We start from the raw sequence: 24,842 nt of genomic DNA, 5'->3' as shown, positions 1-24,842 counted from the left end.
GTTCCCAGTTAGCTCTCATATCCTGTACCTTTGAACTTCTTATTCCTTCTTTTACTTCTTCTGTCCATTTAGCATATTTGTTATGTTCCACAGGATCTTCATAAATACTTCTACAAAATGTATCTATTTCGTCTTTTTTAGTGGTCTTTAAATTCCTTTTACCTTGTTTCACAACTCTATAAAACTTTTTTTGGGTCATCAATAAATTGCTTATTTTGTACTTTTTCTTTATATTTATCTGTGTATATTCTAAGTTTTTCTGCCTGTGCTGATATTTTTAGTGTATTATTTGCGACAGTGCATGATAAATCCTGATCCTTTATAGCACTACACATTGCTTTTATCACATCTGTCTTTCTGTGTATTTTTGTTGATCTGTTCCCTCTTCTATGCTCATCTAACAGTGACACTTCGTGTCTTAATTGCTTTATAGTTTTCTCTGTTCAATACTTCGGTGAAGGTATTCAATTGTTAATGTTCTGTATGGTTGTTATTATCCTCCTTAAGGATCTGCATCCAGATACCCACTCTCTCTCTCTCCCTCTCTCTCTCTCTGTGTTTCTTGAACTTCCTCTTGCTTCATCATCATTCCTTTCCAGTTTTAATTATAACCTTCTGTGTGTGTTATATATGTGATCCTTAACTGCATAGTTCTAAAATATCCCTTCAACTCAGGTATACCAAAACCACTTTTTTCTGTTGGAAGGATCAACTCATTCCACTTAACTCTTGCCCTATTTCCCTCCCAGATAAATTCCTTCAGTTCTTTATTAATTATTGTTCACAACTTCTCCTTGGGTTGATAAAAGTATGCCTGACCAGTATATGGTACTAAAGGGAGTAAAAACCTTTTCACTGCTTGTATCTTACTATCCGCTTCCATAAATAAGAGCTCTAATGTTGTCTGTTCAATCTTCATCAAACCTGTGGGTCTCAGTTCTGAGATTAGAACTGACTCAGCCATCAACAAGCTTAGGATTCCAAACTAGAGCTCCTCCCACTCTACCCATACTGCCTACATCCTGTCAGATACCTCAGATCTCATTTGCCATGTTCTGCGAAAGCATCATGGTCCTGTTAGAGCTCCTTCTCAGGTGTTTATAAAGTACTTTAGTCAGTCATAAGTGGTCTTTTGACCTTTTTTCTTTATTTTCCTACCCTTCCTTCTCTTTCTGCCTGTTTAAAAAATAAGTTAGTTCTATATTTCCATAGTTGTAGTGTAGTGTTTTTCTGTGTGTGGTTGTCGCATTCTCTCTCTCTTTCTGTCTCCTACCCTTTTCTTCTCTGCTATCATGTCAGAGAAATCTGACAAGCCCATTGGGTTTAAAAAATGCACTTCCTGTGGGCACAAGATCCCTGTATCTGATGCCCACAGGGAGTGCTTTTACTGTTGGGTCCTGCCCACCTTTAGGGGGCTTGTTCTGTCTGCAAGGCCCTTTCTTCCCTGGGCTGTTGCATATAGAAGAAATAAGCTTATACTCAGGGGTCTTATTACCCTCCTTCTCCTGCTGTTGTTTCTCTTTCAGGGGCTCAAAACCCTGCCAAAAAATCTAAGAAGGCCAGAGACCATAAGAAACTCTCCCCAGACCCCTCCATATCTGTTGAGTCAGAGCCTCCAAAGAAGGCCCAGAGACCTTTTGAGCAGAGTTCCCTGGCTCTGATACTAGTGTCTTCCTCTCTGCCTTGTGCCCGTGCTCCCTCTCCAGGGCTTGAACCTTTGGTCCCTAGATTGTCTCTGAGGGTTGATTCACCCAGGCATTATTCCAGATGCTCCTCTGTGTCCTCATCCATCAGGTTCTCTCAGTGCCTTTTGGAGAATGAAGTGTACAGACTGATGAAGAAGTTTCTTTGTGCACAGATCCAGATGGGGGTCATCCCAGCTCTATCCCCTATTGGATCTGCGAGCAGAGCTTCTCTCTGTAGAACTGTCTCTCCTTCTGTAGTCTGGCCTACAGTTTCAGAGCTTCCGGATCCATTGGCACCTGGTGCCAGTCTCTTGGGCCCAATAATCCTTACTACTTCGAGCCTGACTGCTCCCTTGTCTCACTCGGTTCTGATCGTGTCTCAGAGCCAAAGTCTTGATGTTGAGTCTGAGGGGGATGACTTCGACTCCGAGGTTCTCAGAGTTGTTACTTCCCCTCAGTGTCTCAGTGTTTGGCAGTTCAGTGCTGGCTCCCCCCTTAGCATGGTGGGCTGCTGTTAACTGGGGATGGTCTGTTCCTGATCCCTCAGGGCAGAGCAGGTTTATTTGAGACTCCGGTAGTCCTTCTGCCTTCGAGGTAGTGGGAAGGGTCCTCTCCACTCCTAGGAGACTGCCGGCCCCTACCATTTTGGATCCATCCCTTCCCCTTCTGGGCTCTGCATCAGAGACCTCTCTTCTGCCACCAGGGCAGCTAGTTCCTCAGGGCCTCCAGTCTCTTCCACTTAGAGAAGCCCAGACTTCTTCCAATACCTCTTCAGATCAACCGACTGAGGAGATTCCCCAGAAGAAAAGGTGAAAAAGGAGGTGCATAATTTCCCCAGAGGAATCTCTCATGACAGACACTGACTTCCATGAAGGGGAGGGGTCTCCCAGATCTCCAACTGATGTCTTCTTTGGAGACATTTTAGAGATTCTTCACCAGAGAGGTGGTTCATCAGCCCCAAACCCCTCCCCAGATATGTCAGTGTTCTTGGAGGCCTTAAGGACTGGCCCATCTACATCCAGGGTATCCCCCCCTGCAGATCCCCTCGTGGACGTGGTGTCTGCAAGGGCATGAAAGGAACCAGATGCTGCAGAATCTATCCCTAAAACAGCATCTAAGATCCTTAGTGCCCCCAAGGATAGACCTCATGGGACAAAGGACATTCCAGTAGATGCCATGGTGGTGGCGGCAGCCACCAAGAAAGAGCTTGCCCAGGAGAGTTCTACTGCCCATCCCCCTAACAGATAGTCTAGGGCTATGGACAGATTTGAAAAAAGGGTCTATGCTTCTTCCACCATTGCCCTCAAAGCATTGAATTATCTTTACTATTTTATTAAACTACAGAGGGGCTTACTTAAGGAACTATCTAGCTCCGGCCCTGAGTCCATGACAGTGGAGAAACGGACTTCCTTTACATCCCATATGGCCACTCTGCAGTCCATTTCAAACCTGTCCAAGAGGCCGATCTCTCACACAGTTAAGGGCACCTCTAGGGCAGTGGTTTCAGGAATTGCATTTCAATGCCATGTCTGGATGCAGCTGTGTGATTTCGCGGAACATTTTAAGTGCCCCTTTTGAAGGTTCCTCCCGCTTTGGACCGACTGTTTGTGACACACTCTCCTGCAGTGAGAAAGATGGAAAGACCCTGACTGCCATTGGAATCCACTTCTCTATCCCACAAAGGTCCTTCTTCAGGAATCAGCATGGGGGAAAGAAGTTGTGGTTCAGAAAATCCCAAGGTCCTTTCCAGGATGCTCAGTGAGATTTTCCCCCACTGGCAGAGGGAGGGGGGATAACTCAAGTGGTAAACACCACCCTCAGGGTGGAGGGGGTCTGCTAAATCAGGGGTCTTGGGATTCTCCTCGAAGAAATCCTTGCAGCATCCCTGAGGTGTTGCCTGACTGTCCCTCTCTTGAGGCAGTGGGGGAACAATGCTTCTTGCACCTAGAAGCCTGGGTAGCTGTCACCAGTGACTGATGGGTGCAAGGTGTCATATCCAGAGATTACTCCATTCCCTTTGTAAACTCCCCAAACCAAAACAACACCTCCCCGATATTCCACCCAATAAGAGGGCAGCAGCAACTTTGGAAATTGCAAAGTTGCTCCAAAAAAGAGTCCTCCAGGAGGTCCCCTCTGACCAGCATGGATCCGGGATTTACTCCTGATTCTTTTTAGTTCCAAAGAAAACAGGGGATCTCATGCCCATACTGGACCTGACTTACCTGAACAAATCAGTGAGACACACGAAGTTCAGGATGGTCATGGTTCAGTCCATCCTTCCTTTTCTGCAGAAGGACAACTGGATATGCTCAATAGACCTGAAGAATGTATACTATCACATCAGAATAAACAAATGCTCCAGAAGGTATCTCCATTTCAGGCAGGAAGACAGTCACTACCAATTTCATGTTCTTCCACTTGGTCTCACTACAGCCCCTAGGGTGTTCACCAACGGCATGGCAGTGGTTGCAGCTCACTTCAGACTGCAGGGATTCCACGGGTTTCCTTACCTGGATGACTGGCTCCTAGTCGCACCATTCAGTAATCTACTGGTCCAGCCAGGGATTTTGTCTTGCAGGTGGCCCCAACCTTAGGGACCACCATAAACCTTCAAAAGTCACATTTGCAACCTATGCAAATGATAGATTTTATAGAAGCCCAATACAAGCAAAACCCTGGCCTATCTTCCACCAGACGGGATTCTGTCACTACGGACACATATCAGGCAAATGCTAGCAGTGCCAGTTCCTCCAGCAAACCCGGTTCTCAGGCCTCTGGGTTCTATGGCTGCAACAATAACTTTACTACTGACGGCTCGCTTACATATGAGAGTTCTCCAGTGGACATTGTCTGTGTAATGGTCCCTTCTGCATCATCCCCTCAATCATCCTGTAAGACTGTCTCGAGTGTGCAGTAATTCTCTTTTGTGGTGGCTTCATGATCCAGAAGTGTCTCAGGGTCGAACTTTCATACTTCCCACCCCTGTCGCCATGTTGACCACAGACACCTCCCAGCTGGGTTGGGGGGCATTACCTGTGATGGGCAGGAGATCAGTCTGCATATCAGGTCTATATTAGCATGTCAACAGGGCTGTTCATTGAATGCCCTTATGTTGAAACATATAAACAAAATCCCGAAATCTTAAACGGCCACAATAAGGATTTTTTTCCCAGGGAAAAATGTCGCTGAAGTCAACAGCAGCAAACAAACCAAACTGACAGACAAAATAAAGTGGGGGGATTCGCCCCTCACACTGCCTGATATGGGGGGGCTGTGCCCCCCCCACACCCCATACTTAAATTTACTAAATCTGAGATCGCACTACACTACAGTGCAGGAAATGATAAATTCCCAACAACGGCCCAGCAATTTGTTTCCTTGGTAAAAAAATCACTATTGTGGCCATTCGAGATTTTGGCATTTTGTTTTATATGTGTTGACATAAGGGCATTCGATAAACAGCCCTGTCGACATGCTAATATAGACCCTGCATATCAACATCCTAGAGATGAGGGTGGTGCTTTTAGAGTTGTAAGCCCTTCACTCCCTTCTCCATCTGGGAACAATTGCGATTCAGACTAACAACATGTCTGTTGTGTGGTACCTCAACAAACAAGGTGGCACCAAGTCCTGTACCCTTTGTCGAGAAGCAATGAGAGTGTGGCAATGTGCTCTCTCTACTAACTACTTTCTAGTTGCAATGCACATTCCAGAGGAGCACAACATATTGGTGGACAGGCTTAACAGGGTACTATCGATGCCTCACAAGTGGTCTCTGAATCAGTCACTGGCAAACCAGATTTTCCTCAGATGGGATCAACCCTGCTGTGATCTTTTTGACTCTCCCTTCAAAAAGTGCAGCAGGTACTTTGCCGTGATCCCTCCACAGGTACAGTCACCAAGAGATACTCTAGTCCAGGCTTGCCCTCCCGGTGTACTTTATGCATTTTCTCCTCTTCCTCTTATTCCCAAATTTCTTCAGAAGGCATGCAGGTTGAAGAGCAAAATTATCCTCATTGCCCCTTTTTGGCCTTGACGAGTTTGGTTCAACTTCCTGTGGTCTCACCTAATTTGTCCTTCGTGGACTTTGGAATCACATCCAGACTTCTATCTCACCCTTCAGGGCAAATTCATCTGGATCTTCACAATTTGAAACTAACCGCATGGTTTCTCCAATTCTGATGATGGCTAGACAATCCAGGCTTTCTTCCCCAGTCCAGAAGATTATCATTTCCTTCCATATGTCTTCTACCCAGAAAATTTAACAAACGCAAGTGGAAAAGGTTTTCTATTTGGGCCGAAAAGCATCACATTGATCTGCTTATGGTGCCCATTTCATCAGTCTTGGATTTCCTGGCTGGTCTTTTTCATTCGGGGGCTAGCTTCTGTAGTGTCAAAGTTCAGTTAGCAAACATTTCTAATTTTCTCACTGGGGAGAATGCTACATCTTTAGCTTCTTCTAGATTTTGCAAAGCCTTTCTCAAGGGTATATTTCTTCTTCGACCTCCTATCAAAGATCCCTCTCCTGCATGGGATCTTACTCAGGTATTTCAAGCTCTGACCTTACCTCCCTTTGAACCTGCTGCTAAGGGAGAGTTGAAATTCTTGTCCTGGAAAACAGCCTTTTTATTGGCTGTTAATTCAGCCAAGAGGGTTTCAGAGCTTCAGACACTATCTTCCAAACCTCCCTATTTTATTTTTCATAAAGACAAGAGTTACCTTACATATTAATCCCTCTTTCTTACCAAAGTTTGCATCGATAAACACCATGAATCAATCCATTAATCTCCCTGCATTTTTTCCGAACTTCCAAAATAAGGGTGAATATATGTTCATCTTTTATACGTTCATAGACAACTGCACTTCTATCTGGATAGGCCAAAAACTTTCAAGAAATCTAATCAGTTGTTTGTCACTTTCTCAGATTCCAAAAAAGGGAAAGCTGTTGTTAAAGCTACTATTGCTCAATGGTTAAGAGATTGTATTACTCATATATTTGTTGAACAATGTTCCTTTAACTAAACCAGTCAGAGCTCATTCCACGAGATCCATAGCCACATCCCAGGCCTTTGGGTCTAGATTTTCTTTAGAAGATATTTGTGGAGCTGCTTCATGGGTGAACTCCCAGATCTTTAATTCGCATTATAAACTTAACATCATATCCAGGAACAGGGTTGCTTTTGGTTCTTCATTGCTCCAGAATATCCTTCCATGAGGCCACGGGTTTGATGAAGACTGAAGAGACAAAATCAGATTAAGACGTTACGTGCTCACCATAATGTTCCATCTGTGTTGTCTGCTTCAGTCTTCATCAATCTTCCCTCCCTCCTTCCCCCTTCCTTATCCCTGAAGGGCCTGATGGATTACACTGCAAATCTTTTTTCCTGTTTTGAACTATTTGAGCTAGAGGTATTTGTTTTTTACATTCTACATCCCTGGATCATCATTGTACTATTAATGTCAAAAATTTGCATCCTGTCCATAAAACCACACTGATTCATATCACTTTTGCCAACACCTTTGCTATTCCTTTAGCTAGTATAGAATAAACACTTTATAATTGCAGTTTAACATTGTAATGGGTTCATATGAAGCTGGGTTCGAAAGATGTGTGCCATCTTTGGGTAGCACATCCACCACAGCTTTCTTCCAAGATGTTCATGCTATCCCTCCTTTTAAAATACTGTTAACAAACTCTTCCAAATCTTTATCTCCTTCTTCTCTCCTAATTTCAAAACTTTCACAGGAATAGCATGTGTTCATGGAGACTTTCCTGAAGATTGATTGCACATCACTATTTTTATCTCATCACCTCCTATCTTAACTATTAGATGTAATGGGATCCTATCTCGCCTACATTCATAACTGATGGGTTCGGAGCCGATCCGTCAGCTCCGACTCACCCACTATATACTAGAACGAAGTCTCTCATTGGCTGAGCTTCCCCTTATCCCAGAATGCACCACGCCTGCTTCCCCAGATCTCGTTTGCCGCTTTTCAAGCAGGACGTGGTCTCGACTTGGCTGGAGCTAAGTGTATTTTCTTGACCTTTTTGGTCTTTTTGGCTAGGGTTTCTGTCAGCTTTTAAACAAACAGCTGTTTTAACAGCTTTGTGAGCGTTTGTGGTCAGTTTTTGTGAAAGTTAGAATTTTATATTTTTCGCGCTTCGAGTGTACTGGGCAAGGCCCGTTTAAGTTAGAGGGCCTTTGCCCTTATTGTGTGTTTTTTTTTCTTGTTGTGTGACTGAAATAGTTTCTTGTTTTACCGGTTGTATCGGGCTAAGCCCATTTAAGTTAGAGGGCTTTAGCCCATATATTAGTTTACTTCTGTGTATTCTAGCTATCTGTTACCTGTTTCCACTGTGTTCAGAATGTCTAAGGAGCAGAAATCAGGATTTAAAAAATGTGCTAAATGTAATTATAAAATGTCTATTACAGACAGCCATGCTGTCTGCGTGTACTGTTTAGGGCCTAAACATCTACAGGATACTTGCAGTGTTTGTCACGCTTTTTCTTCCAGGGTCCTTCAAGAAAGAAAAAACAAGCTGATACTTAGAGGTCTTATTAAGCCTTCATTTGAGGAAGCGTTGGCTTCATCTCCAGCTTCTAAAAAGAAGAGATCGTCGGCTCCGACCAGTCCGTCGGGCCCGACACCCAAGAAGCATAGATCGTCGGCTCCGACTAGTCCGTCAGACCCGACATCTAAGAAACATGGATTGACTTCTTCTTCCTCGGCTCCAATGGCTTTGGAGCCAATGGCTGAAGGGTCTGCCTCGGTGCTTCTTTCCTCGGCTCCATTGGTGTCGGAGCCGCAGGTTAGTGCATCGAGAGGCCAATCACCTACTTCGGCTCCTTTGGTCTCAGAGCCGTTGGAGGTGTGCAGCTCAGACTCTTCCCCCTCGGCCCCGGAGCCTCCTTCGGCACCGACACCTTTACAAACGGTTCCGGTCTCGGGTCCGATAGTGTTGGAACCCTTTCGGAGCCGATCCCCTCCTTTATCGGAGCCGAGGCAGAAGTCTTCTCGACCCCAGTCTATTTCCTACAAATCCTCTAGGTTGTCGGATTCGGATTTGGATAGGGTTATCCAGAGGCTGTTCCAGTCCCCAGTTTTTACTAAAATGATCTCGGCTCCAGCCCACTCGGCTTCGGAGCCGATTCCCCATTGCGTCCATTTGATTCCTCCTCCGACCCCCTTGGAGCCGTTGCAGTCGGTGCTGGTAGAATGCAGCGGAATCATCCTGTCGGAGCAAGGACCCCCTCGGAGTTTCTCTCCTCCGACCTTCATTCCTACTCTGTCCTCGGTGTCAGGGTTTGGTACCGGGTCTTCCTCGGCGGGGGCCGAGGGCAACACTGTGGAGCTCGCCTCTTCGATGCCCAGTCTTCCCCTCGGAGCATCGGCCGCAGGTATTCCCGGTACCGCCATGGTCTCTCAGCAAGTGCCCTCTGCAGAGTCTGGAGGTCCTGCTTTTGAGGCCATGAGGAGTGCGCTGGCCATGACCTTGCCGGTTCAGCAGGTTTCTACCTCACCATCTGAAGTTTTGGGTACTGGTGCCTCTGGAGACATTCTTTCCCACGACAGTGGGGCCCCGGGGCCTGAGGATACCCCCTTAGAGGGTTCCTTTCTTCTGGGGGGTCCTTCTGAATCTGCTTCGGATGAACCCCCAAGGAAGAAACTGTGCAAGAGGAAGCACGTTGATTCCCAAGATGAGTCCGTCACTTCAGACACTGACCTTGATGATGCGGAGGGGTCCCCAAAATCGTCCGCGGATGACGTCTCCTTCTCGGATATCCTTGAGATCTTGAGACAGAGAGGCGATTGGCAATCCAAAGCCCCTACTGCTGAGGAGTCAGTCTTCCTTAAGGCCTTCGGGGCCAGCCCTCCTCCTCCTGGGTGTCTCCACCCTTCGACGAGTTATTAGATCTAATCTCTCGGAGGGGTGTGGGAACATCCTGATACAGTGGAACCGGTGCCTGCCAGACCTAATAAGTTTCTTTCAGCCCCTCCCCAGAAGGAATTCCTCACTAAGGGTGTTGCAGTTGATGCTATGGTGGTGGCATCTGCCACTCAGCAGGACGTGGCAGAGGCTTCAACGTCTATTCATCCTCCTAATAAGGATTCTAGGAGCATGGATAGGTACGGGAAGCGTACCCTTTCTTCAGCGACCTTTACCCTGCGGTCGCTGAACTATCTCTGTCATTTTACAAGGCTCCAAAGGGACCTCCTCAAGGAGTTAGGAGACTCTCTTGCAGGTAATCTTCCTGAGGCGTTAGCCCAGACCGTAAGCACCCAGATGACTACCCTATCCTCTATTGTTAACTCATCCATGAGGCTCATTTCTTATGCAGCCGAAGGGGCAAGTAGAGCAGCGGGCACAGGAGTGGCTCTTAGGAGACAAGCCTGGTTACGCTTGTGTCCACTCGCGGAGGCCTTTAAGTCTTCCTTTGCCGACGCCCCCTTTGATGGGTCTTCTTTGTTTGGACCCAAGGTGAAGGACACACTTACTCGGTGCGAGCAGGAGGGCAAGACCTTGACTGCCGTTGGGGCCCATTTTTCCGCTCCCTCTAGACCTTACCCCAAGGCTCAGAGAGGAGGGAAAATGTGGTTCAGAAAATCCCAAAAGTTCTTCTCTACTCCACCGAGTGATCCCCCCCCTCCAGAGGCAGGGGGGGGGATTCAGGAAGACACCGCCCTAGAGGTGGCAGAGGCCGTCGTAACTCTGGAGACCGCGATTCCTTTCGTGGTTCCTCCTATCCTCAACATCCCTAGGATGTGGCCCGGCTGTGCTTCTCCGGAGCCAGTCGGGGGTCGTTTTGCGAAACACCCACAGGCTTGGGACTCTATAACCAAGGATCAGTGGGTGCTTCGCATTGTAACCAGAGGCTACCTCATTCCCTTTTTCAAGCCCCCTCCTCCTACAAGGAGAATCCCGGACGTGCCACCCAGTCAACGGGATCTAGCAGCCGTAGATGTTTCAAAGCTGCTAAGCAAAGGGGTCATCCAGCCCGTCCCCGCCGACCAGATCGGATCAGGAACTTACTCAAGATTATTTTTGGTGCCAAAAAAGACAGGGGACGTAAGGCCCATTTTGGACCTAAGCTCATTAAATCGTTTTGTGAAGAAGTCCAAGTTCCGGATGGTCACCCTTCAGTCCATTCTCCCGTTATTGGAGAAGGATGTCTGGATGTGCTCCATAGTCCTCAAGGATGCTTACTATCACATTTTGATACGTCAAGAGTCCAGGAGTCATTTATGCTTCTGCCTAGGAACCAGTCATTTCCAGTTTCGTGCACTGTCCTTTGGTCTCACCACAGCCCCCAGGGTGTTTACCAAGTGTCTGGCAGTGGTGACAGCTCACCTGAGAAGTCTGGGATTCCAAGTGTTTCCCTATCTCGATGACTGGCTCCTCACTGCCACCTCCGAGCATCTACTGATTCGCGCACTGATGGCCACAGTAACTTTGGGTCTCTCGCTGGAAATCACTTTCAATTGGGAAAAATCTGTGCTGCGGCCATCTCAGCGTATCACCTTTATAGGCGCAGAGTTAGACACAAAAAGGATGCGGGCATTTTTGCCATCAGAAAGAATTCGGGTTCAACAATCACAGATTCTAAATTTGTTACCCAAATCTCGAGTTCCTGCCAGACAGATTCTTCAGTTATTGGGCACGATGGCTGCAACTATCCTCTTAGTACCGTTAGCCAGGCTGCACATGCGGGTGCTGCAATGGCTATTATCGGTTCAATGGTCATACCAAGAACTCCCCCTGAACCTCCTGGTTCTGATTACGGACAGTTGTCGTCGAGACCTCTGTTGGTGGCTGCGTCGGTCCAACCTGGACCGGGGGCGTCCTTTCGCCCTTCAGCCCCCTGTTGCCACAGTGACCACGGACGCCTCCCAGATAGGGTGGGGGGGGTCGTTATCTGGACAGGTCTGTCCAAGGCACTTGGCAGGATTGTGAAGCGCACCTTCACATCAATATCCTGGAAATGAGAGCGGTGCTTCTGGTTTTGCAAGCACTTCATCATCCTCTCCCCCAAGGTACTATTGTGATTCTATCCGACAACATGTCGGTAGTTTGGCACATAAACAAGCAAGGTGGAACCAGGTCCTACCCCCTTTGCAGAGAGGCCATGAGAGTATGGCGCTGGGCCATAGCTACTCGATGTTTCTTAGTAGCCACGCACATTCCGGGGAAAGCCAATGTGATTGCAGACAAGCTCAGCAGGACTCTCCTGTTGCCCCACGAGTGGTCCCTCAACAACAGAGTGGCTGCGCAGATCTTCGCCAAATGGGGTCTCCCTTGTTGCAACTTGTTCGCCAGCCCCAACAATGCGAAGTGCAGAGAGTTCTTCACTCTGACTCCCTCCCAGGGGCAGTCCCCCAGGGACGCTCTAGCCCACAATTGGCCCCCGGGTCTGCTTTATGCCTTCCCCCCAATCCCCCTTCTCCCGAGGGTGATTCAGAAGGCTCTTCATGTAGGAAGCCACATGATTTTGGTCGCCCCACATTGGCCCCGTCAGGTTTGGTTCCCATTCCTTCAGAAGTATGTGGTACAGGGCCCTTGGATTCTGGACCCAGTGCTGGACCTGTTGTCTCATCAGTCGGGACACTCTCATCCGTCCCTCCAGTCGTTGCGACTGGCTGCTTGGTTACTCCACTTCCATCCCTAGTTAGAGATAACTCTCTTTCTCCAGAAGTGATGTACATTTTGTCCTCTTCCTACAAGCCATCCACCGTTAAGCTGTATTCCAGCAAATGGAAAAGGTTTGCCTTTTGGGCCCAGCAGCGAGGCATTGATCCTCTTACGGCCCCAGTTCCACAGGTCTTGGAATTTCTAGCTTCATTGTTTCATTTAGGCTCTTCAGTCTCCACAATTAAAGTTCAGCTGGCGGCTATATCTAATTTTCATGTTTCCATAGAGCCTTCCTTAATGGCTAACAGACTTTGCAAGTCCTTTCTTAAGAGAGCCTGGCTCCTCAGGCCTCCTATGGCTTATCCTGTGCCCCCTTGGGACTTAAATTTGGTTCTGGCCTTCTTAACTGCCCGTCCCTTTGAGCCGGCAGCCACTTGTGATATAAAATTTCTGTCGTGGAAAACTGCCTTTCTAGTGGCAATAACTTCTGCTAAGTGGGTTTCCGAGCTTCAGGCTCTCTGTTCTACTCCTCCTTATTTGATTTTTCATAAAGACAGGGTTTCCCTCAGATTGAATCCATCTTTTTTGCCTAAGGTAGCATCCCCTTTGTGCATTCAGCAATCATTGGAGCTCCCCGTTTTCTTTCCAAATTTTTCTAATAGAGCAGAATATACCTTCCACCAGTTGGATGTTCACAGGCAACTGCGTTTTTACTTAGATAGGACCAGTCAGAACCGAAAATCTAACCAACTCTTTGTGTCCTTTGCGGAGAATAGGTTAGGTCTACCAGTTGCCAAAACCACCATAGCCAAATGGATTAAGGATTGCATCTCTTTCATTTATTCCCAGTCAGGCAGAGAGTTACCTTTCCCACTTAAAGCTCATTCTACCAGGGCTATGGCCACCTCTGTAGCTTTTCACTCCAAAGTTTCAATAGATGATATTTGTGCGGCTGCTACTTGGTCTTCTCCGCACACCTTCATTTGTCATTACAAGGTTGATGTGGCTTCCCGAGGCAGAGCTTCATTTGGTTCCGCAGTTCTTAGGAGTGTGTTCCAATGAGCCACCCAGGATTTAGGTGCTAGGGACGCTATCCCATCAGTTATGAATGTAGGTGAGATAGGATCCCATTACATCTTTTAGTTATGTACTTATCATAACTTTGGATGTATGGGATCCATCTCGCCTACATTCATACATACCCACCCTCCTTCCCCCTACCTTTTGGATTTGGAGGAAATATTGCTCTTGCTGAGCTCTCCTCTTACAGTTATTGGTATGTGTTTTCTGTACCTGTATGAATGTATGAAAGCGAACAAACAAGATCTGGGGAAGCAGGCGTGGTGCATTCTGGGATAAGGTGAAACTCAGCCAATGAGAGACTTCGTTCTAGTATATAGTGGCCAAGTCGGAGCCGACGGATCGGCTCCGAACCCATCAGTTATGAATGTAGGCGAGATGGATCCCATACATCCGAAGTTATGGTAAGTACATAACTAAAAGATCTGATGTTGTTATTTTCATTCATTCCTCAACGTATGGATCTTAGATCTGATCCTCAGATCTGACTCAGGCAATCTCTTTAGATTCTTGGATCCGACTCTTGAGCTCCTCCCTTTACCAATAATGCCCCTCACTTGCCAGATTACTTCAGATCTCGTTTGCCGCTCTAATGATTTGGTTAAGATTGCATTCTCTCAAGCTCGAGGGTGCCTTGTTAGGTACTGTGAGTAAAATAGAATTTAGTTTTCCTTCTGTTTTGTATATTTACTATTTATATCTATTTAGCCTTCCTCCCTTTACTCCTTTTCCTACCTTTGCGATACTGTTTACATATTTTTTTCTACCATTGTTGGTACTAGACCCTCTGTCTGTACCCTTTGAGGTATTCTCTCTACCATTGTTGATAGATAATCTTTATTTTTTCCTTCCTTTCCTTAACAAATAAAAATCTCTTTCTATACAATATTTTGTAGCATTTCTACTTTCCTTTCTTGTTTAATTTCTATTTGTTGGCTTGTGTGTAATCATTGTTATGGCTGACAAGCCTACAGTTTTTAACAAGTGCCCTTACTGTGAGCATAAGATACCCAATTTCTGATGCCCACAGTAAGTGTGTATATTGTTTAGGCCCTTCTCATTTGCAGGTGCCTTGTGAGATCTGTACCGACTTTAATTTGAGGCAGTAAGTGACAGGTGGAATAAGTTGGTCCTGAAGGGCCTTTTGACAGCTTCTTCTTTCTCTCTACTGCTTCTACTTATGGGGCTCAAGTAAGGGAATCCCTGTAGATGCTATAGCTGTGGCGGCAGCCACCTAAAAGGAACTAGCCAAACAGAGTTCCTCTGTCCACCCTCTTAATAGAAAGACTAGGACACTGTACAGATTTGGAAAGCATGTTTATGCTTCGACAACCTTTGCCTTGAAGTCGCCCAACTACCTGGCACATTTTCCTAGATTACAGAGGGACTTGATCAAGGAACTCTCTAAGTCTACCATAGGGTCCATGTCGGCAGATGAGGACAAAACTTACTCCTCTTAACTGGCCACTGTACAGTCTATATTCATTGCGTCCATGAGGTTAATATCACATACTGCTGAGGGTTCCTCATGGGCTGCTGGTTCAGGTATAGCAATAAGGAAACATGCCTGGATGAGACCATGTGATTTTGCAAAGCCCTTTAAATCCTCTTTCATGAGTGCTCCTTTGGATGGAACTTTTCTGTTTGGTTCCACAGTAAAAGACACACTTTCCTACAGTGAGCAAGATGAAAAGACCTTGTCTGCTGTTGGAATCCATTTCTCTACCCTGCAAAGACCTTTATCTAGGAATCAACATGGTGGTAAGAAGATGTGGTTCCAAAAATCTCAAGGACCTTTTCAGGACTCACATGGCAATTTTTCGCCTAGGGGCATAGGGGAACTAATAATGGAAGACTCCATCCTTGTGGCAGAGGAGGTCTCAGAGCCAAGGGTATCAAGATTCTTTCCCAGACAAGCCCTTTCAGCGCTCCTGAAAGTTTTCCCAACTGTTTTCCTCTGTAAGGCAGTCAGTGTGTGCTCTTTCTTGTACCCAAATGCCTGGACAGTCATTACAAGAGATTCTTGGGTGCAAAGGATCATATCTAGAGGGTGCTTCATTCCCTTTTCACAAAACCCCTGACAAAAGAGATTTTTTTTTTATGTTCCACCTACTCAGAGGGAGTTAGCAGGCTTAAAAATTCAAAAGCTGCTAGAAAAGAGTCATCCAAAAGGTCCCACAAGACCAAGCAGGATCTGGAATTTACTCCAGATTCTTTTTAGTGCCAAAGAAATAACAGGAACTGAGACCTACCTTAGATCATAGGCATCTCAATCAATTTCTGAAGACCTCCAAGTTCTGGATGGTCATAGTTCAGTCTACTCTCCCTCTTTTACAGAAGGACGACTGGATGTGTTCTGTAGCTCTTCAAGCTGTGTACTATCACATTAAAATAAACAGGTGCTCTCAAAGATATCTTCCCTTTCTGCTGGGAACCCATCATTACCAGTTCAAAGCCCTGCCCTTTGGCCTTACCAGAGCCCCCCAGGTGTTCACCAAATGCATGGCAATGGTAGCAACTTATCTTAGACTGCACAGATTCAGAATTTTCCTTATTTAGTTGACTGACTCCTTTCCAGACCAACCAAACATATCCTACAGAAGGCCAGGGTTTACGTACTCCTGTTGTGTCCATTCCTGGGATGACAGTAAATCTTTCCAATTCCAAACATCAACCAGTTCAAGTCTTGGAGTTTACAGGAGCTTGCCTGGACACAGTCAGACAGTTCACTTTCGTACTCCAAAGCAGAATTCATTCACTAAGACTGCATGTCAGACAGATTCTAGACCAACCCTTTCCTCCTGCAAGACTGATTCTTCAAGATTTAGGTTCAATGGCTGCAGTGATCATACTATTACCCATGGCTCACTTTCACATGAGAATTATGTAGTGGACCCAATCAGTACAGTGGCCGATACTTTGGTATCCATTGAAGTATCCTGTAAAGATTTTGCAAGCCTGCAAGGATTCCCCACTTTGATAGATCCAGCCCAATGAGATTTGTCAGGGACACCCTTTTATCCTTCTTTTCCCAGTGGCCATGCTGACCAAGGGCGCCTCCTAATTGGGGTGGGGCGACATTTCTTTGGCTATACTGTTCAGGCTATGTGGTCCCCAAAACAGACCAATTTGTATATCAATATCTTAGAGATGAGAGCAGTCCTATTAGCATTGCAGGCCTGTCAGAACTCTCTCCCTCTAGGTATGATTGCTATCCAGACAGACAATATGTCAGTGGTTTGGTCCATCAACAAATAGAGGGGAACCAGATCTTATCCCCTTTGCCAAGACGCAGTGATGATTTGGCAGTGGACAGTCTCCTTCAGCAGCTTTCTTGTAGCAATGCACTTTTGAGGGAATTCCAGCATCTTAGCTGACAAGTTCATCAGATCCATCCTGTTGTTGCATGAGTGTTCTCCAGTTCTGTAGTGGAAGAAATGATTTTGCATCACTAGGCTCCACCTTGCAGTGACCTCTTTACCTCTCCCTTCAACAACAAGTACAGCAGGTTATTTGCCCTAATCCACCCTCAGGGGGAGTCACCAGGAGATGCTGTAATCTATGTTTGACCCCCTTGGTCTCCTGTATACTTATCCCCACTTCCTTTAATACCCAGATTTCTCCAAAAACTATAATGGTTGAAAAGCAAGGTAATCCTCATTGCTCCTTTCTAGCCTCGGCAGGTGTGGTTCCCATTCCTATGGTCTCATCTTCTATGTCCACCTTGGAGGCAGGACCCCAGTCCACATCTACTATTGCACCCATCAGGAATGATTTACCTGGACATTCAAGGCTTCCAATTAATCACATGGTTTCTCCAATTCCAGTGATGGCTAGGCAGTCCAGGCTTTCCTCTCCAGTTCATCGGATTTTATCCTGTTCTCAAAAACTTTCTACCAGGAAGGTTTACAAGCGTAAATGAAGAGATTTTCATATTGGGCAGAACAAAGAAAGTTGGATCCCTTTACAGCTCCTATTTCTGCGATATTAGATTTTCTTGGCCTCAATTTTTCAGGACAGTGTTTTCTCCATTGAGAAAGACACTGTAAAAGTCCACCTTGCAGCCATCTCTGATTGCTGTATGATTTTATGTGGAGCTTTTCTACCCAGGCCTCCACTGAAAATGGGCATCTGCCCAGTCGGACTTTCCCAGTAAACAAATGTAAAATAAAATAAATAAATAAAATAGCATAGGACATGATGCCTTCCCCCTAGCTTCTTCTAAAATTTGTAAGGCTTTTCTGAAGAGTACTCTTCTGCTTATACCTCTAGTAAGAGACCCTACTCCATCCTGGGATCTTACTCAGACCTAAGATTTCTCTCTTGGAAAACAATTTTTCTTGTTGCCATTACATCAGGAAGGTGAATTTCTGAACTCCAAATACTCTCTTCAAAACCTCCATATTTGTTTTTTTCACAAAAGCAGGGTGACCTTACATACAAACCCTTTCTTCCTGCCAAAAGTTTGTTTCTGAGCCAGACATGAACCAAGTAATCAATTTACTAGTCTTCTTTCCAAAATTTGACAATAAAGGAGACTACATTGCTATATCTTTTAGATTTTCATAGACAACTTAATTTTTACCTCCACAGAACAAAAGTATTTTGAAAAACTAATGCCGCTGTGGTGCAGCGGTTAGCGTTGCCACCTCACAGCAAGAGGTACTCTGGTTCAATCCTCGGCTGGGGTGCCTTCTGTGCAGAGTCTGCATGTCCTCCCTGTGGTCGTGTGGGTTTCCTCCGGGTGCTCCAGTTTCCTCCCACATCCCAAAGACATGCTGTAGGTGGATTGGACACTCTAATTTGGCCCTAGGCATGAGTGTGTGCATGTGTGTGCCTTATGTGGAAGGTTGGGTGCCAGGCTGGCAACTCAACACTGTAAAAACTCCACTGCCAATCATGAGTGGACAGGTGATCCGCTGTGGTGACCCCTAACCAGGAAAAGCCAGACGAAGAAGAAGAATCAACTGTTTGTTTTCTTTACTAAAAACAAATTGCGAAAACCAGTATCTAAACTTATCATAGCTAAATGGATAACAGATTGCATTTCCTTTGTATATTCTGTAACAGGACTGTCCTTAACATAAATATCCAAAGGCTCATTTGACTAGCTCCATGGCTGCATCATCTGCTTTTTGGGCCAGAGCTTCAATTGATGACATCTGACTGCAGCCACTTGGTCTAGTTCCCATACTTTTATTGCTCACTACAAGTTGGACATCATATCCAGGAACAGGGCTGCTTTTGGCTCCATGGTTCTCTGAAATATCCTTCCATGAAGACCACCCAAGATTACCATAGCTGGGGATTCTGTCCCATACGTTAAGGAACGAATGAAAATGACAACATCAGATATTACAATTATGCATTCACCATAATTATGCATCTGTATTTTTCATTTTCATTCTTCCTCAACTCCCCACTCTCCTTCCCCCAATCCTTATCCTTTGAGAGTGAACTGATGAGTCATATGGGAACTGTTTTTCCCAGTTTGAGCCCCTACTCTGTCTCTTTTCTGTTTCTTGGTATAATTATTATAAGCATTTATGTCTTCAGGCATATTTAGCAGCAAACTTGATTTGAGGTAATTTGGCAAGTGAGAGGCATTATGGGTAAAGGGAGGAGCTCAAGAGTCAGATCCAGGAATCTAAAGAGATCTGCTGAGTTGGATCTGAGAACCATATGTTGAGGAAGAATTCAAATGGACAGCAGAGCTGTGTAGTTATGGTGAGTATATAACTTTAATTTGTTGAGCTTGTCTACCTCTAACTTTGACATAATTAAGTCTTCCATAAAATTTCCATTTATATTCTTTCTTGATTTCCACATTTCTTTGCTTTATATAAATTTTCATAAAATTTCCATAATATCTGTAAAACCTCTATAGGATCTCTGGGTATTTCTCATTATAGGTTCCTCAAGTTTGAGGACAACCCCTTCAATGTTCTGTTACCTAAGTCATGCTAAATGTTTCTGTGCTCTGGAGTTGTTTTTTTTTTTTTTTCTTACCCAAGTTGTGCTGAAAGTACTCTAGAGTTGTTTTTTTTATTTTAACACCTTTGTTGAATTATTACTTGTGACATAGACAAATTTACATTTATACAAAAGTAATCAAACTGTATTAACAAATTAACATCAACAAATATTATACTTATTTATTTATTTATTTATTTATTTATTTATTTCAGTTTGATTACCAGGGGGTCCACTGGGCATTGGTAGCCCGTTTTCAGTGGAGGCCCGGGGAGAAAAGCTCCAAAAACAAGGAATTTCAGCAATTCAAATATTATGTTTACTAAAATGAAATCAATTAACATGGAAAGTTAATGGGTAGTCTGAATAACTAAAAAAACAACAACAAAAAAAAACAGGTAGTTACAACAGAAAGAAATACAACAATTTCAATTTTTAGTTTGGTAAGAAAGGCATCACATGAGTAATACATGTTTTACTATGTTGTTCACTAAGTGTAATATGTTGTTCACTAAGTGTAATATGTTGTTCACTAAGTGCAATACTTTAGAAAGGAATAAGAAGCAGAGTAGGAGGAGGTTAGTCTGGGGAGAATGGAGTAGAAAGCTTAGGGTTTATAGGCAGAAGAGTGCAGTTGCAAATTCTGTTTTGAAAAAGGTAGGAATGAAGCTGGTATTTATGTTGGTACATTTCCTAAGTGACAAAGGCAGGGCATTCCATTTTTTAGCAAGGGTAAAGGATAAGAGAAGCTGGCCAGCAGTGCGCTGGGGTTTATTAACAGTGATTAGGTTTTGTTGAGAAGATCTAAGTGGTCTAGGGGGGGTATAGGAGAGTAGAATGTAAGAAAGAGCAGGGCAGTTAGAGGGGTTTTGAAACAGCTTGAAGGCTGTGGTGAGTTGGAGGAGGTTAAGTTGATTGGGAAGTTCAAGCCAGTTAAGGGAGTGAAGGGAGGAGCAGTGATGTGAAGAAGATTTGGTGTTAGTTGCAAATCTAGCGACTTTGTTATAGCATAACTCAAGTTTGGTGGTAAGAGAGGATGAGAGATTAGTGAGCAGGGGGGCACCGTATAGGAGGGTTGGAAGGAGGAAGGTCGAAGCAAGGGTTAGTCTAGAATGAGGAGAGAGGAAGTGATTGTTTCTATACAGTAGACCCAGTTTTATATGTGTTTTTTTGATGTTTAGTAGGATGTGGGAATTAAATTTTAGTTGATCGTCGATTGTGACAACAAGAAGTTTGGTGGAGGGTACGATCTCGATGGAGGAGTTGTTAAGGCTGGAAATTTGAAATGAGTTTTTGTCAAGGGAGGAGGATTTAGATGGAGAGAAAAGGAGTATTTTAGTTTTGTTGGCGTTTAGGGAGAGGTGATTTTGTAACATCCAGTTTTCAGTGGTAGAGAAGGCACTTTGAGTTAGGGCTTGGAGGTCTGTTAGGTTGGGGGCAGAGCATATCAAAGTAGAGTCGTCAGCATATTGTACAATTTTTGTGTTAGGGATAGCTTTGTAGAAATCATTTATGAAGATATTGAATAGTAGTGGGCCAAGTATGGAACCCTGAGGGACTCCTGTAGGGGTCGGAAGAAAAGTCGAGGTGGCTTGGCCCCATTTTACAGCTTGGGATCTGTTAGAAAGGTAGCTGGAGAACCAGGAAAGGGATTCAGGTCAAAGATTGAGGTTAGATAGGTGATTTAGAAGGTGGGTGTGAGAGATGGTATCAAATGCTTTAGATAAGTCTAGTAGGACAGTGGATACTAAATTACTGGAGTCACGGGCAGAGTTGACTGAGTGTTGAAAGGAGAGGAGGGCAGTATTTGTGCTATAACCTGGGCGGAAACCGTGTTGGGTAGGAGAGAGAAGGTGGTGCTTAGTAAGGAATGGCAAGAGTTGTAGGTGGATACATTTTTCTAGAATTTTGGATATAGGGGAGAGAATGGCTATAGGGCGAAAATTTGAGACAGAACAGTTTTTGCCACCTTTGTAGAGGGGTAGGATGTAAGCGCTACGCCTTAGTAAGGGAACGTAGGATTCAAGTAATGATCTATTAATTAAGATGCTGATAGGAAGAGCAATAGAGTCAGAAGCAATTTTAGGAAGGCAGATGGGATGTTCACATGTATTGCTAAATATCATATAACCTAAGCAACATTACATACATTATTTAATTCCTGTCCCCTTTTTTAAACAAGAAACATCTTTATTAAACCATCACTTAACACATAAGCAATAATACATTTATATAAATGAAAACAAACCACACTGACACAATCCTAGTTGCAAGCATTTTACATCACAATCCATACTGACACAGTCCCATTTGCAAACATTATACATCACTTACAGTCTACTAAATCATTTTCAGTCAAACATTACAATTAAATCTCAGTATTATGGGATTCACAAAAGCGGGTCCTGATATGTCTGAAAATTACTATTAGAAAGCTCTCTCAATATGTACAGGAGCATCTCACTTACAAAAAATAAATGATAAAATGTGTTGGAAAGCACAGTATGATTTGTTAGAATTTTAACAGCTGCATTGTTGCTGCTTAGATGATGTTTTCCCCCAATGCAGAAGGTGGTGATTTGAATAAATTCTTTGGAAGACAAATAATTAAAATGGCATTTTTTTCTGAATGCTTATAACTATCCAGAACTTAATGTCACTCTTAGTATCTGTCCGGTTCGATTCTCAGCTAGAGCGTCTTCTGCGTGGAGACATGCGTGAATGGGCATACCTTCGTTGAAGGTTGTGCGTCAGGGCTGGTAACTCGGCACGTAAAAATCAACTACCAATCATTAGCGGACCGGAGTTCCGCTGTGGCGACCCCTAACCGGGAAAAGCTGAAAGACACAACAACAACCTAATGAAATTATCTGAAAACATTTTATTTGTATTCTTATATGTGTTTTACATGTGCTTTCTTTAAATGTGAGTTTTTATACATAATTATTTTATATTGTTGATTGGTGGTTTGCATCATGTGATTTTATTTAAATTCATAGCTTTGGTTATTGTTAACTGGTGAAGTGTGTGCTCTGTTCATGATCAAAAACAATTACATTTGTCTCATTTTTCCAGTACTGAGACCATTTCTTGTTTTTTTTTTTTTTTGATAACCTTCTGCCTCTTACCTTCAAGGACCTGTGTGATTTGCCTCCATTGCTATTTCACAGCCTCAAAATAACCATACCCTTTACATGCATAGGTCAGCCATCATTATTCCCCTTTACACTTTACTGCTCCATCTCACCAATTATTGAATACAGTGCTGCACTCTGTAGCCCTTGAACATGCCAGGTTGAAAAGATACGGTGACTTACAGTTATTGAAAAAATATTTAGAAAAGCCAAGAGCTGTTGCTGCATTTTGTTTTTTATAGATTACCTGGATATAGTGTTTGCCTCTATATGAACAATGTCTCCTTTAGTTCTGCTTGTAAATATGTGCTTGGAACACACTACTGGGGGAGGTAATGTCAGACTGGGCAACCTAATACTAAAATTAAATATCAGTACTACACAAAAGTGGTAGACACATTGTATGGTTCCTTCCTGGATAATGAATAAACATTCCCTTACAATCAGAAGAAGAAACTGGTCTTTAACTTCTATCAGAAGTAATCTCTACATATACACATAGGAAGTAGACAATATCTGCATGGGGTTACAACAGTCAGGCATCCTGAAGGCTAATATAGCAATAACCGACGCCTGGGTGTAGGTAATGCTGGATTTACCCATGGTTGGTGTGGTATGGTCATGAGGTCGAAGCCCGAGTGGCCAAACGAAGACAACCGTGGGTAAATCCAGCATTACCCACACCCAGAAGTGGGTTATTGCTATTATGCAATGACATTATTTAAGAAAAAAAAATAATTACTTTTCTTAAATAATGGCATTGTATAATGCCTCCTTGCTGCCCTTCCGCAGCTGTCTGGTATTTTGCGGCAGTTCTGATGCTTACGCAGTACATCAGAGCTGTGAGCAAAAGCAACGGAGAAAGCAAGATCTCCGTTGCTTTTTACAAACTGTCTCACTATGTTAAAGGAGTTTAACATAGTGAGACAGCTTTAAAAAGAGCACCGGAGAATCTCCATTGCTTTTTTAAAGCTGTCTCGCTATGTTAAATCCATTTAACATAGCGAGACAGTTTTGAAAAAGCAACGGAGAAAGCAAAATCTCTGTTGCTTTTTACAAAGTGTCTCGCTATGTTAAAGGAGTTTAACATAGCGAGACAGCTTTACAAAAAGCAACAGAGAATCTCTGTTGCTTTTTTTAAAGCTGTCTCGCTATGTTAAACTCCTTTAACATAGCGAGACAGTGTGTAAAAAGCAACGAAGATCTTGCGTTCTCCGTTGCTGTAAAAAAGAGTTATACTAATGGAAAAAGTCCGGGCGACAGGACCTTTTTCCATTACTATAACTCTGATTTGCAACATACACGCTGACCAATCAGTGTGCATGTTTTGGAATATTAATGGGGGAGTCGTTGTATAATAGACCATAAGCTTAACTGTGTAACCTAGAAATGCATGAGGAAAAGTGAAAATTGGGATGGAAAAATAGCATGTTGGTTATCTTTCTTATAGCTTCATAATGTTTTGTGCTGTTATATGCTTAGACAATTTCACTGGCCCTTTCTTCAACTCTTGTATCTGTTTCTTTCACTTGAGTTGTCTAGGTAACCATTTTAAATGTTGGGACCCACTTTAGTAAGTCCCAAAATATTGACACTGAATGGACGAAAAAAACTGATTTGCATATACCCAGTTAGAAATGGCCATTTCTCACAATATTCCCTTTTCTCCGAGATATGATGATCTCACTGTTGGTATGAATAAGTTTGGACAGTATGGGGGGGGGCTTGCCTCACACATCAGGGGTACAGGGAGACTTGACCCCCATAAAAAAAAAAAGAAAAAAACAAGTTTAAAGGTGAAAAGTGATATTCAGTGATCACTGTTCTCTTGCATTTTTGGTCTTTTTTTTTTTTTCAGTGTTACAAGTACCAACATTTCAATAGGGTGCCATTGTGTTTAACATCACTGGGTTAAGGTCAGAACTACAATGTATAACATCATGAACACATTGCTTTACATAGTTTTGCATCATGATATCCATCAATGTTGTACAGAAACTCTTTATTTGGAAGTAAGTCTTTTAGAGCAAGTATATTTGAATTTAAGAGTATGTACTTGAGCTCTTTCATAGAACTATAATTCAAATCTGCCAAGTCTAAAAAAAAAAAAAAAAGGAACGTAGGTCCTACTTCAGTGTACATTTTTTGTCTGTTATTGATTGTTGATTGTTAATATTCTTTTTTATTATAGGTGGCAGAAATGGATGGAGCTCAGGATTGTTTCCTTTCTGTACTCTTCGATTCAAAAGACAAATCAAAATATGCTGTGATGCCATATTGGCGTAATTTAGTCTCTCGATTTGTCAGATTCTTAAAATTGGTAGATAACATTTTCCA

At 43.8% G+C, this 24,842-nt stretch overlaps 1 protein-coding gene across 1 annotated transcript in view; it reads left to right on the top strand.

Annotated features, from left to right (window-relative positions):
- The window catches only part of LOC122792416 (dynein axonemal heavy chain 6-like), a 162,999-nt gene that overhangs the window by 137,681 nt on the left and 476 nt on the right, over window positions 1–24,842 (top strand). Inside the window, exon 4 of the mRNA XM_044060205.1 lies at window positions 24,697–24,842. This exon is cut by the window's right edge and continues 476 nt beyond it. Within this exon, the coding sequence (XP_043916140.1) occupies window positions 24,697–24,842 (146 nt within the window). The remainder of the gene's footprint in view (window positions 1–24,696) is intronic.

This window comes from Protopterus annectens, chromosome 1.part2, assembly GCF_019279795.1.
Source record: "Protopterus annectens isolate FY-2018-M chromosome 1.part2, PAN1.0, whole genome shotgun sequence".
Taxonomy (NCBI): Eukaryota; Metazoa; Chordata; order Ceratodontiformes; family Protopteridae; genus Protopterus; species Protopterus annectens.
The sequence above is the reverse complement of the archived record's forward strand: the minus strand, read 5'-3'. Positions and strand labels throughout refer to the sequence as shown.